Raw genomic sequence first — 13,853 nt, 5'->3', positions numbered from 1 at the left:
CAGGCTTTGGTTTGACTAATAATAAATAACTCAAACCAATAAAAGAATTGAGTAGGTTGCGTCTTGGTTTTCTTAAGCTTCTTGTCAATTTTTTTTTTTGGAAAACAGACATGGGGAGGTAGAGAGGGGTGAAGCACTTGAAACTTTTTAACGATGTTTATTTTTTGCTGATGTGATTTTTTTTTTCATTGAAATAGATTTAATCTATTTAAAGCCATCACATTAATTTATCTACATAAGCGATGTATAATTAAACATCAGAGAGCAAAGCATTATAACGGATGAGCCGGGTTGGTGCCTGTGGTGTTTCTTGGTTATCGTTTCCTTTGCAGCTGGTTTGTACCTGGAGCACCAGCTGAAGTAATTATACTCAATAATGGCTTTGCTACGGTGATTTTAGGTAGAGTTGAGTGAACCATAGTTCATCCCGTGGTAAAACGTTGAATAGTTTTCCAAATAACTGCCCATTATCCCCAATGCCCACATTTCCAACACTCGTAGAGCAGCAAAGATGCATTACACCTCTAGGAGGCGCCAGCGTTGCCCCCGACAGGAAGAAGTGGAACACAAGGATTCCGGGGGTCTATCAAAACCAGTGTTTGCTCAGTGGGATTTGGGGGGGGGGGGGGTGCACACAATGTGGCCACTTCCTATGGAAAGGCTGTTAATCAGAGGCAGGCCGCCCACATTCAGGAAGTACGCCCCCCCACCACCACCACCACCACCACCACCCACGAATCTCAGGGATAAGAGAACAGGAACGGCATTGACTCTGACTGGGTTCCAGCAATTGTCTGTTGCAGTTTGTCTGATCGTCAATGCCAATTAGCATGTGAATTGTACAGGGTGAGGTAGTGGGGGCGGAGCCTGATCTGCTGCCTGATTATTGGTCAGAACGTGTCATAGATGCAGAAGTACACGCCCAGCAGTCTCTAATTCATTACCCAAAACAAAGTAGAGGCTGATTTGCAATTCAGTAACTGTCACACTGCTCAGCACTGGACTGATACCTCGGGTTAGACAATGTGGTCAAATGGATACAGTGGCAACAATGCTTTTCTGATGAGAACATGGAGTTGCGTTTACACACTGTGGGTTATGGGAAATGTATGCAAACGATGGGAAAATACATGATTAGCAGCATCACGTAAATAACGGCACATCATGACTGTGGCTAAAGTGTTGGGCTGCTGGATTTGAGGTTGTCATTCGATCATTATGTGTATGAATTCACACTCGTTCCTGCGCCGTCCCAAACCCACATCCGAAATGTTCTGTCGGCAGCAGGGCTAACAGCTGTGCCCAGAAAGGGATTTTGTAAGCGATCTTGTTACAAAATGTGCCTTTCCAGTCCAGAAGCCTCTCCAGCAGAGTAGCTTGTCCTCATGGGCAAATGTACATTGTCTGTCAGGGCAAGCCTGCGATACAATGCTTTAACGGGCATTATATACAGCTAAGAGAAACGCAGATTGAATGGCCTTCTGTACCTACGTACGCAAGTAACCAGGTATCAATAGCAGCACCATTGAGATAAGAGCTTGTTTTATTCTGGGGTTTAATTCAGTGTCCAAGGACCATAGATGCTGTACTATGACGACAATGGGGTTTGTCCTCACATTCATATTTTTATGCAAAGAAAAGGTTGCTTTCAGTCAATGTTTATATATATATATATATATATATATATATATATATATATATATATATAGAGAGAGAGAGAGAGATAGATATTTGGCTTATTTTAGTCTCTTGGCATCCTTTTTTTTTTTGTTTTTGACGATTGAAACTAGAGCCAGCTGGCCGATGTTGGAAATGAGCTTGTCACCTGGTAAATGGGGAGACCTGGGTTTAAGATGTATGATTAATGTTCCCCTTTTCGCTTCTTCTCCCTAGATCTGGGACATGAGTGACGACGAAAGTGTTTAGGGCCATGCAGGGAGCGTCGAAGGAAATGAGAGCGTGCTTTACAGCTCCGACCAGCGTTTGACTCTGTGCAGAAGGGAGGCGCTCGAACCAATGGCCCGGTGCTGCCCAGGAAAGGCCCACTCTCAGATCTGGACCAGGGTTTTATTTGGATGTTTGATGTTGGTGATAAGAGAATGAAGAACAAAATGCAAGTTGGTCAGCGCAAGAGAAGTGTGCCTACCTAACATGTCATACTGCTTCATTAAAAACTGGACGTCTGTTCATTTAAAACCATTCCCATTTCATGTGAATTTAATTCATACTACAGAGAAATTGCATGCTGGTAGTCATGATGTACCGCTCAAGCAATATGTGGTGAAACACGCCTGTAGACCTCAATGTGACAATGCTCTCTAGTTGTAATGGTTTCCTCAAATACTTTTCACAGACCATACCATGAGACCTGACCCCCCCCCCCCCCCCCCACCTGCAAAAAAAAAAAAAAAGTTGTTTATGAACTGGTCCCTTTGAGCAGATATTTTCCACAAACTGACATACACCCACATGGCAACATTAAAATAAGCCACATTTAACTTTCATCTGTGGCTTAACCTGCCAGAAGCCTAGAAGTGACTGTTAACAGGCCATGGATCCAATGTTGTGCGTTATAAATACAGCGGATAGGAAAGAAACCGCACACAGCACAGTGATTTAAGAGCACTTTATTGTTCTTTAAGGCTACTTTTAAGTACAAAAAGGTGGCCTGCCAGAACCTTTTTTTGCACAAGGCCACGAAACAAGGGTATAATACAGATTTACAAACCATTTTGAGCATCTAGAAGTCCACCATTGATGCCGACTCCAAGTGAATAAATGTTATTTAAAAAAAAAAAATTCTGGAAGCACAGCAAGTCTTCCACTGATCTATTTAAATATGGTCATGTTCAGCACTGTATTGGACCTGAACGGTGTGGACGCCCATCTCAGGTCCATCATTATCAAAATGAACACTTGTTCTGACATCTGACAAACACCAGAGCTCATTATCTGTGCTCCGTACTGCTCTGAAACCGCTCAGTAGCCTTTCAGCAATTACAAACGAGTGGCTATATTAACGCAGTGTTTAAAGAATAACTGTGTTCCTGCACTTTTTAAAACCTTAAAACAGACAACTCTACAAACAAAAAAGATCAACTTTTTCTTGAAAAAAATGCATGATTACAATAAAGGACAGGGAAAATTAAATAGCTACATATCATTAACAAATTAATTGTTCCTCAAAAAATACCTACGATTTTTTTTCTCTGTACATTCGTTACGCACAGCGTAATGATGGTCTTATAGTTACCTATATAAAAAAAGTATTTTTTTTATTAAGTGATTTTCCTACAGTGTGTAGGGTATTGTATGCCAAGCAGAAAGAATGTCCTACCTAGTGAACTAGTAGTGAAATGTATACATGACAATGGTGGGATATTCGTGCATGTGTTTAAGGATATTTAGGAGAGCCTAAAATGGACTTTAGCTTCTCCCTCATCTTAAAAGGGTTTCCAGAAAGTGAGAACTAATTCTGTTTAAACCTGTACCCAGATAAACGAACCATCTAGCAGCGAGCGCCTGCGTTCAAGGGCCAGTCAATTTCTCCAGGGGTTAATGAGTGTGACGAGTGACAGGTGACGGAATGTACGAGCGCGCGGCTTCTGGAGGAAGCAAACACGCTTTCACCCAAGCTGCACCAGGCTCCACTTCCATGTTACCCTCTTAGTTTTCAGTTAGTAGCTATTATTGAGGGAGGGGGGGAGGGGGGGAGGGGGGGGGGGAATAACACCTGTACAAAGTTCCCTATAGGAGGAATGTACGTTGCGTTGATACAGGTTGGTAAATTAAAAAAAAATAAAAATTTGCAGCCATTTGCTACATGCAAAGTTGTTTAGAGGAGTAGATGAAATATTAAAAAAATATTAGGGAGATGGTCAACTCTCAGGGTCAACCAGTCTACAGCTGAGTAAGTATTTCTCTTATTCAGTCATGCAAAAAAAAAAAAGCTATAGCATCCTGTACCACGGATTAACATTACATTGACTTGTTTATGTGTAGTAGGCCTGTCCGGAGGCTATCCTCTGTTGCTGGCGTCTACCATAATGAATATCAGACAAAAAAAAAATATATATATATATATATGAGTACAACTGTACCAGCAGTAAGTATATCTAGGACTGTTACTGACAAAAATAAACTAAATCTGAGGAAAGGCTAATAGTATTAAGATTGAAATGTCTATACATTAATAGATACCAGCTATTTAAAACATGCATCAGTAAGAACTATTTTACCTTTCCAAACTTATCTATGCAAACCACAGTGCTTGGGGGTGGGGTTGGGTGGTTGGGAGAGACAAAAAATATGTAACTATGAAATGCCCATTTTCAGAGTGACGCAGTCCAGTTGACAGCACCGGCTGATGTGGGGATAATACAGGCAGGACGTAGCACTCAGGGGCTAATGCCCGCCCCCAGCCCCAATTCGCCAGGATGTAACCGACTGAGCAGCTTTACCACAACTGTCGGCAGTTTGCCCACCGAACACAAGGCCAGCTATGTCATGTGAGACAGATGGGCAGCCTCAAGCCCTCAGCCCAACAGTGCAAAGCAGCCTGGGAATTCCTCCTCAAGTTTTTGAGACGTCCAAATACTAAAGAAATGGGGGGATGGGGTGAGTATGCGGGTGCAGGGAGACTAACGGCTGGTGAGGGGAAGGCACTGGGAGAATGGCTTTCCTTTAAGGGGGTGGGGGGGGGGGGACAGATTTGCATCAGAGGTTTCTTTGGTAACAGAGGCAGGCGGTAGGAAGCTATGAGATGCAACTCCTAATATTAAGTTCCTGCTTATTTTATCATGACGTCGGGCACTGGATAATGCAAATGCCAAGCACATATGCAAACGCAAAATAAAAAGCTAAAATAAAGGCCAAAAGCTCCTGCCCTCTCCATCCTTATGTACACAACTATCTGCTAGCATTGTTCTGAGCTCAGCTGAGGGAGGCGTGGCAGGCTCGCGCTCCCCTTCAGGATGCCACGGATGGGGAGTGGCTGTGGTTGACCATGTGGCTGGAGGGGGACGATTCGGGGCTGCTGCCAGAGCTGCTGCCCTTGGCCTTGATCTGCAGCCAGGTCTCGCCCAGCGCCTTGGCGAAGTGGTCGTCCACCGAGCCTGTGATGGACACAGAGTTGGTCACCGGCTCCGGTTCCTTGTAGTTCTTGCCCAGGCTGCGGCGGAAGTGCTCCTCGATGACGGGGTCGCAGGCTGTGTTGGCTGGGGAGGGCGATGGAAGCGTTAGCACAGGTCTACCAGTGAACCACCACCAAGAAGTACAGACTGCGGTCTTACCTAATATTCCCGGCTCACTGGATTAAAAAAAATCCTAAATACACCCGTAATCCATGTATGAAAATAATACTCAACCTCCATCTTCTTCATAATAAAGTACAAGCTGGTGGGCCTTATTCAAACACATAGCAGTACACAAGCCCCGCGTGCGCTGCTGACGGTGGCAGGCGTCTCCCTCACGGCCAAGCTGGGAGCCCATCCAAGAGGGCGCTCCCTCCTCTGAGGCCTTTGAAAGCAGATTTACGGCACAGCGTTCCTCTATGCCTTTAGCATCTCCGAGACCCACTTTCTTTCCCCTTAAGCTGCATAATAAAACCACACTTTTTTAAAAGCTGTTTATAGTCTTATTTCCAGTTCTTTTATAAAGTTTGATAGTCTTTGTGGGTTGCTTATGGGAACCTTTACTGTCAGAAAGTTTCTCGGACCCACACGCCTCTTTCCTTAGTGAAAAGAAAACCCAACTCCTGTGCATTTTCTGAAGGCAGAATTGGCCTTTGTGATAATGCCGTGTTATTCATCATTAATTATATTTCTCCCCCCGCCCCCTTACATAATACCTTGCCATGTTGGCTGCCAGACTATTCATGAGAACAATAAGTTGCCCTCTCCCCAAAGGGGGGGAGGGATAAAACAACGACGCACCTTTCAGCAGAAGACTACAAAAGAGCCAGGAATCACTACCTGTTGCTCTGATCATTTAATACGCTTGGTAATACGGAATTTCGCTCACAAAGCTGGTGGGACAGAATGAGAGCGGCTTTGTGCGCAGCTAGCCCTGCGGGGAATCAAAATGATATTCATCCCGTGACCCTTACAAATTTCTACCGTGCCACTGGAGCAGAAGTCCAAAGATCCCCACTGGCTACTGGGTCTGGCCTCTAAGACATGCACACAACTGTTATGGGAAAAAAGCTGAAACAGCAGCACAGAAACCCAAACTACCTTCTTCCCGTAAAGCCAGTTCAGGTTGCCAGGTTTTTCTACATGTAGGGGAATAGAGGGACTCCCCAGTAAGGATTCGACGTGGCGGTTGTTGGGACTCACTGTTGGGCGGCCGTCGGTAGTTCAGCAGCATGCTGGACGAGCAGCTGGTGTGAGAGGCGGGGCAGTGTGACAGGTTACAGTTGCGGTTGTTAGCAGAAGCGCAGGTGATGACTGAGGGGCGGTTCTGAAACGGCACAGGGGGCAGACTATCAGATGGGTCATTTGCTGTGGTCGAGTTAAACATATAAAAATGCAAAATCTCTGAAGGAGACAATGAAATTGATCAAATCAGGATGCTGGGACTAGTAAGACTGGCATTCCTATTCCCAGACTTAGAAATAAACTGAAGAGCAGCACTGATAAACACTAGCCTTACTCCTTAAAATGAGGGAAGTTATGGAGTGTCCCCTAGCGTCCTGACCACGCTCGCAGGATCACGGTTTACCTGCTGACGCTCCACTGCAGGCACGGTGGGCGGAACGGCCACAGCACGGACGGCGTCCACGCTGTTTTTGGTCAGTGCAAGGGGCTGGTCCATTGCCAGGCCGGTCAAGTGGCTGTAGACGTGGTTGCCATGGAGACTCAGATGCGGCATGGCAGCGCGCTCCACTGGGCTGCGGCTGCGATCCCGGGGGTCCTTGCGGAAGTCGCCGTTGGTTGGCTTCCCTCTGCAGGACACAAAGGTGGGTGAAGGCCGTGTGCATTCGAGGGGGGCACAACCTCAGACAGGGCTGTCTCAGCGGGTTCGTAAACATGCCACGCTGTGTTAACAGGGGAGTGTGCGCTCACGTGACACTCAAGGCTGATAAGCCTGTTAGTGGATGGCCAATGGGAACCTTGGATTAAAGCAGGCAAATTTGGGGAAAGCAGCCCTAGCAGAGCGCATATTTTTTCACAAGCTGTAATGAAATAAACAAACAATCGACCCTGAAGGTGCTGCAGTAAAAACATAGTCGTAGACCATTCTGAACCTTTCCAGGAAGACCTGTCTCCTGGGCCAACTTTGCAGGGGCTGGACAATGGGCCTCTGGGTCCTGCCTCGGAACGAGAGGAAGACCTACGTTCTCTAAAAGGCGCATCTCATCGCCACAGTGCAACACAAAGAACCCCATGTAGGTGAAATTGGAGCACCTGAGGCTGACCTGTGCACTGCCTGTAGGCCAGAGCTTGTGCCTCTTTGGTCACACAAGGTCAAGATGTCGATTGCTGAACGTGCTGCCACAGTCTGCTTCATCTCTGCATGAATTAAACCACTGAGCCGGTGAAGGAAGTCACCGCAAACCCTGGGGTTCTAAGTTTAACAGATACTACACGTGCTGTAAACCAAATCCCGGTCACAGTAATCCGAGTTGGAGGAAAGACAGAAAGGTCGCACACGCGCGTACACACCCACCCACACGCACGCGGTGTCATCCCACCAATAAACGTGTCTTTGGGTGGGAGAGAAAACGGCTCAATTTGCAACACTGTGGCCTGCCAGCTCTGGCACTAGGAATAATCTGTTGCTAGGCAACCAGACTGGCAAGGGAAACATGTGGGGCGCATGATTCCATCCTCCGGAAGCGTTCACCGGGCGGGCCGGAGAGAGGACATGCCGGCTGGCGGCCCAGGCTAGCCCTACGCTGGAAGCCATTCTCCTGTGCCCACTGCCACCCACTCTTGCATTAACTCCTCCATTATTTCAAACAGTCGGCTGCAATCTGTCTGCTTGCTACGGGCGCTTACGCTCAAACTTCCTGGAGAACACTGCTAGAACGCCCCAGATGGGGGTCGGGCTGTCACTCCCTTGCAGCCACGAACGGACAAAACCTTCCCTTGTATCACATGCACCATTATACGTGGGAGTTGTCAAGAGAGTATATTACATCCATAGACTGAATTAATTATACTCCCTATCAGCGCTAAGCAAATGCCAACATACAAACAAAACAAAACAAGAGTGAGAGCTGCATAATGTGCGCCCAGGACAAAACAAACATCCCAACAACAAAGCAAGCTTCCCCCTCAGCAGTAAACACTCCCCCACACCATATGAAAATACAGGAAATGTAAACAGTCTGAGGCAACCCCACGATCACCACCGCCCCCACCATCAAGCACAAACCTCTTCCTTATTTTTCTGTCTTGTTAACCTACTTAAGCTCTCAGGACCAGTCAGAACATGCCAACTCAGAGCAAAAGTTAGATCTGTTTTTCTCCCCAGAGTGCATTCTCTGGATCTTGATTAGTATAGAAAGTGGTGGGGGAGGTAAATGCTAAATACTAGGCAAATACGGCTTACTTGAAATCATGACCCAAAGTAAACCTACTCTGGCGTGTTATTTTTGCAATGCTTGAGGTTTAGATGAGGTCTTTATGAGATGATTTAACTATGGAGAAAATTAGTGCTATAACAGTAATAAGATTTACTTTCAAAAACGGTAGTCTCTTACCTGTTTGTATGGTTATTTGTAACTAACGTCTTATGGTTTTAGAAGATAGTTATTGCCAAATTACACAGGGTGACTGCACAAATTATTTTCATATTCCAGATCCACCCCTCTCACGTTAAAATGAGATATTAATGTCAAAGTGCCCTAACCTTTACAGCACTGAACAAAAACTTCCCCATTTCTAAAAACCATCTGAAAACCTTGCTAAAAGTTCAAAACTACGTAATATACCATTAAGCCTGCAACGGTGTTCATTTCCAAAACATCTAGACTATTTATAATCTACACTATTTTTTGGCAAAAAGCTTTGGATAACTTATGTAAGAAAGAACAATCCCTTTCTGTAAATGATGTTTATTCAATTGGCACATATATAAAACGGTTTCACTAAAATTCCCAGCAAAGTTAAGAATGAGGGGTGTTGCCATAACAGACCGAGGACGTGGGCTGGTGCTAACCTAAAGTTAATTGTAACCAGAAAGCTTTAAGTCCCAGAATCCTCCCAGAAGTCAGCCTACAGCCATCAGACTTGGCAAGCTGTCCTGTTTTAGCGAAAATACAAGGCAAAAGTGGGGGTGGGGGTGAGGACAGGCTGGGCATCCCTTCAAAATAAAAGCGCAGTAACCTTGGACCTCTGTGTGCTAATAAACAGGTGCAAAGGTGCAAACATACAGTCACAACATAAGATAAAATACTCAAATGGCAGGAAGACATTGAAATCTAGCCAAAAACATGCTTTTAGACCCAAAGGTTGGTCCTTCCTCTTTTGGTTGCCTCAAATTTTTTTTTTTTTCCAGTAATGTGTGATTTGCGGCGGCATCTCAGAACTGTTGAGGAACATGGATTAATTATAGAATCACAACAAACCCACACTGTGAGCAAGATGAGATTTCAGTCTGCTAGTCTTACGTTGTTCATACAGTACTGTCCCTCCTTTAAGATTCAACCTCCGGTAAGTAATCCATGGTGAGTAAGACAAGAGCAGGTGAAGCACAGGCCAAACAGCCGAGGGGTTTTATTTCTGTTCATTGTAAGCCTGAGATTCATTATTCTGAAATGATATGCCAAACAAACAAGATGGAAGGGCAGCATGTAAGAATACCACAGTGCTCAACAGACCTGCTTTGTCCTAGAGGTAATAACTTGTGCCTTGTCTAAATTGTATTCCATTACAGCTTCAGTACGGCAAATCCTGCCCCTTCCCCCATCGCTTCTTAAAGTCGTCTGAGCCCCGGCTGGAGAGATACAGGAAACATCTGGGAGAGATGAAGAAAGGGAAGGGAAGACCGCAGAATACAAACTTGGCCTTGTGCTGAGAGTCCCCTAGCAACCGCACGTTGACTGACCTAGGTGTTCCATCCGGACTCACCTCTTTTACCCATCTTGCCTAAAGAGCCCTTTCCAGTCTCATCATGCTTTAGATCATCAACTGAAGTTTTTTTGAAGATCCCACATAATTTGAACAAACTTGGTGAAAGCCAAACACCACACAAGAAAGGACTGAACACACAAATGATATCACTGCAGACAGGAAATTCAGCCTGCCAAGGATTATTTCATTGTGCTACCTTCCAAACACATTTGCTGAACTCTCAAAAACAAAAGCAAAAGTTCATGATTAACTCAAAGCCTACTTTAAAAAAAAAAATCCATCTCTTAAAATCAAAGCGGCAGACCAACTCATCAAATCTGCCTTCAGAACAAGCTTGTCTGATTTACTGTCCAATACTGCTGAAGGCACAATGACACCATACACCAGCAGAAGTCTGGACAACATTCATATGACAGCATCCAAACAAACAAATGTGGTGTTTGGATTAAGCGGTTATTTGTAATCTTAAATGAACTGCTCTGTTGCTCTGAAACCACTAAGAGAGACAGCTGGTTTGAGGACAACATAAAAACAGTAAGGGATGCTGAACTGCAAGGTGCCCAACATCTTCATAAAATAATTTTTTTTTAAAACTGACAGATGAATTAATTTCATTGGCTACACATGACTGCCAAAGACTAATGCTGCATTTATTTTGCCAGCCAAAGGGGAATAAAAGTACTAAATAAGCATGTAGCGAGTAAAAGGGCAGCTCTCGGCAAGCACAGTACGTTAACCACACGCTGAGTGATTTCACCAGATCTGGCCACCCTGGCCCAGCCTGTTCTCCTCAGGCCTAACTGTGAGAACAGGCTGCTCCTGAGGTTCCCAGCACAGGGCTCCTGAACAGAGGGCCTCCAAAACCACAGCCAGAGGGAGACTCGTAATGCAGTAAACTCCCAGACCACAGCGAGGGACTCTTACTGCAGCGAGGCACTCTCACTAAAGCCATCTGCCTACCACCGTTTTTCTGGCAACAGAGACATCCGCAGGAGGCAGCTTTGCAGGAGAGGGAGGATCACGCTGATGCAGCGAGACTTTTACGGCAGGGATGGGGGGGGGGGGGGGCTGGCGGGGGCGGGGGGGCGCTGCAGGGAGACGGGCCAGTGCAGGGAGATGGGCCAGTGCAGGCTTCCAGTGTGCAGTGAGCAGACAGGATAAGGAGGCTTTTGTTTTCAGCTCAACTGTGAAAATGAGAAAATGGCCCCCGCCTGACGAGAAGAGCACAGAACACCCAGAGCAACCAGAGACCAGGCTTTTGTTACTTTTCACTTACAAAAAATAAAAAAAAACCCTAAGCGAGCACTAAACCAGTCCACTGACACAGCATCGGGTTAATTTGTATACAGCACGCCTTAAATGTTTCCATGCATTTTACTTTCATCTGTCTGAGATGGCAAAAAATTTTTACGGCTGATTCGGGGACAGTTTTCCAAAGAGCAAACATATTGAGTGTCGAGGGGTTAAACTTCATTAGGAGTAGCGGGATCTGAAGAGCAGCTGAGTTTACCTATGACAAACGGCAAACTTCCGACGGGGCCTCTACTGATATCCAATATCAGTTACCTATTGTGGGCAAAGGGGAGGGGGGCTTAAAAAATAAAAATAAAAAGACAGTAGGGAAACATACCAGCAAACTTCAATTTAGAAGAATCACATGCTTCTTGGGAAGATTAGCTCAAGCAAGTAAACTAGAGGTCCTTAACTATTCTAATAGGAGCTAGGTTTTAAAATAAAGGGCTGTTTTTATTTCCCTTTGTTTTACATAGGGTCGCAAGGTCAGAAAATACATACATTATTCATTTACTCCTAAAAAAAAAAAAAAAAAAAAAAAAAAAAAAAAAAAAGTCACTTACAAATCACAGCACAAACTGCTATTGTTGCAAGAACTGTTAGCGGCCTCAGCTGAAAGCAGACAAACCGCGTTTATCCAGAGCAGCTTCCGTTCTTACCAAAGTCTACGTTTTTTTTCCATTTGGACACTAATTACACACGAGTGGGCATGGCAGGCTGCACAATGAACCACTTCTAAACTGCATTTACGTGGCTGTCAAAGGCCAATTATTTTCCTCAGAAATTAAATGCGCTGCGAAACCACACGCCACAATGCAAAAGTTGACAGTATGGCGCATCCATTTTGAGCAGCATCGCCGAAGACCACGCGCTCTCGAGTTTTTATGGGATGCAGGGACAGTGGGAGAAACCACAATGGAAAGAACGTGGGGGGGAGGAATAATCATGACCTTTTTTTGAAAATGATATTTATGCATGTGCTGACAAAGCTTGGCTAGATGCGTGCCATGGTCCAAATGCCTATTTGGACTTTCTTTGTCCCGTGGCCCACTCCACCGAAAATCACATGACCCTCACCTCCCACAAACCATGTGCCAAAAATGGAATGAGCCCCCTTCAACTGCCCTGCTCCCTGCTAAAAGTTATACCTAAATGGGATCAAACAGTCCTTTCTGCAAATAGGTTTGAAGTGCATTTTTAAAATGTTCATATTTAAAATATATAGGTTATTATAAGGTTTACACCGAAAGTACAAAAAAAAAAAAGCACACATAAAACTTAAGGTTGTCAATAAATAAGTGGCTATCAACTCACAAACGATGGCTGTCCATTTTATGGGGGAAGTTTCCATTTTGATTGAAAAGAATCCCATATACCCCCCGGAAATGTGTCCGGTCGGGTACCCTAGTCTCCCTTAGGCGCCTGAGTCCCAGCAGGTCATGAAACATTCCAGGCCAGTTAAAAGAACGGGGCACTCGGCCTGACACTGCCATGAGTTATTTGACGATAAATAGCCATGTCTGCAGTCCCATGATGGAACAGAAGTCACTCCGCGCAGGCAGGAATGCGTGGAACGCAAGGGCCCCAGCAGCGGCTGCCTCAGACATGCCATGTGCTCCAATCACAAGCCTGGAATGCAAGGAATTCTGGGCCGCAGCTCCATGCCAACCGGCAGACCGCTCTAAACTATGATAAGTCTTTAGCAGAAGTACCCCCGGCATATACACATAATAAATGAGGGTATTAATTTCTCACTGCAAGCAAGGAGGACATCCACATCTCTTTGTAGCCCTGTAGAAACATAACTACAGCAGTAAACGTCATACTCTGTGCGCTATACTGGATAAATTAGCATGGTTTGAAACCAGGGGTCCAATAGACCCACATGTTATTTAGCAAATATAGCCATCTATAATCCATCTATATTCTAACCACTTATCCTGGTCAGGGTCATGGAGGTGGTGTTTGAGTCTATCCCAGGCAGCACAGATCACAATGTTGGGGTATATGTTATATATAATAAGGTCAGAAGTTACATGTCGCACTTACAGCTGTGCCACAAACAGTCGGCTCATCTTCGCCACATGCTCATTGTCGCAGTCAATGTCGTTGTCCACTTGGTCCCCGATATGCTTCCTCTTGCTGGGGCTGATAGGAGGAGGCCCGGTCCTGTGGTTGGTGATGGCCGACGACATGGATATCGGCTGCATCCTGGGGTCGCCCCTCAGAGCCGCCTCACCTGCAAGCAGAAGTCGGACAGCCACTCAACACTCGGTTTCACATGGGAGTCCATGAACAACCCTTCAGAACTGAGGTTACTCCAAACACCTTCATGCAGACCTGGTATATTTAGACTTGCCTACTTCTATACTGGGATTTTTGAACCTGAAGCAATTCAGGCCCGTTGCCTTGCTTAGGAACACACCGACAGCGCTCCAGGCGGGACTCTAACCAGCTACCATGAGGTTACACACTCCTGCT

At 45.4% G+C, this 13,853-nt stretch overlaps 2 protein-coding genes across 6 annotated transcripts in view; one reads left to right on the top strand and one right to left on the bottom strand.

Moving 5' to 3' along the window:
• atg7 (ATG7 autophagy related 7 homolog (S. cerevisiae)) overlaps positions 1–2,199 on the top strand; it is a 46,571-nt gene extending 44,372 nt beyond the window's left edge. The window contains exon 19 of the mRNA XM_049022097.1: positions 1,894–2,199. Within this exon, the coding sequence (XP_048878054.1) occupies positions 1,894–1,926 (33 nt within the window). The 3' untranslated portion in view covers positions 1,927–2,199. The remainder of the gene's footprint in view (positions 1–1,893) is intronic.
• A 412-nt stretch (positions 2,200–2,611) lies between these two features.
• The window catches only part of vgll4b (vestigial-like family member 4b), a 32,444-nt gene continuing 21,202 nt past the window's right edge, over positions 2,612–13,853 (bottom strand). For all 5 annotated transcript variants that reach the window (XM_049022119.1, XM_049022118.1, XM_049022121.1 and 2 more), the window contains 4 exons: positions 13,422–13,611; positions 6,721–6,943; positions 6,336–6,459; positions 2,612–5,216 (listed from right to left, as the gene is read on the bottom strand). In XM_049022119.1, the coding sequence (XP_048878076.1) occupies positions 4,969–5,216; positions 6,336–6,459; positions 6,721–6,943; positions 13,422–13,611 (785 nt within the window). In that variant the 3' untranslated portion in view covers positions 2,612–4,968. The remainder of the gene's footprint in view (positions 5,217–6,335; positions 6,460–6,720; positions 6,944–13,421; positions 13,612–13,853) is intronic.

Source organism: Brienomyrus brachyistius, chromosome 8, assembly GCF_023856365.1.
Source record: "Brienomyrus brachyistius isolate T26 chromosome 8, BBRACH_0.4, whole genome shotgun sequence".
NCBI classification, from domain to species: domain Eukaryota; kingdom Metazoa; phylum Chordata; class Actinopteri; order Osteoglossiformes; family Mormyridae; genus Brienomyrus; species Brienomyrus brachyistius.
Note: the sequence above shows the minus strand (reverse complement) of the source record. Positions and strands in the feature narration are given on the sequence as shown.